Consider the following 248-nt stretch of genomic DNA (forward strand, 5'->3'; position numbering starts at 1 on the left):
GGAATCGATACCGGGCCGCTGTCGATAACGAGTGGTAATCGATAAAGGACCCCAGATTCCCTGTGCTCCGCTCACCAAGCCCCTCTCGCCCTCAGCCAGAGCCGCACGGGCCGCTCCTCCTCTGGCGCTATGGACAGGAACATGAAGGAGAACCACGCCGCGTACCCAGGCCGCGCTGCCAAGGTAAAGGCGTGAAAGACGCCGTTTATGTGCCTCTTCCTGAGCAGCTTCCTCTACTGCATCCTTGG

At 60.5% G+C, this 248-nt stretch overlaps 1 protein-coding gene across 1 annotated transcript in view; it reads left to right on the forward strand.

The window, feature by feature from the left end:
• Positions 1-9: 9 nt before the first annotated feature.
• AURKA (aurora kinase A) overlaps positions 10-248 on the forward strand; it is a 5539-nt gene continuing 5300 nt past the window's right edge. Inside the window, exon 1 of the mRNA XM_031059134.1 lies at positions 10-183. Within this exon, the coding sequence (XP_030914994.1) occupies positions 130-183 (54 nt within the window). The 5' untranslated portion in view covers positions 10-129. The remainder of the gene's footprint in view (positions 184-248) is intronic.

This window comes from Geospiza fortis, unplaced genomic scaffold (assembly GCF_000277835.1).
Source record: "Geospiza fortis unplaced genomic scaffold, GeoFor_1.0 scaffold361, whole genome shotgun sequence".
In the NCBI taxonomy this organism is placed as follows: domain Eukaryota; kingdom Metazoa; phylum Chordata; class Aves; order Passeriformes; family Thraupidae; genus Geospiza; species Geospiza fortis.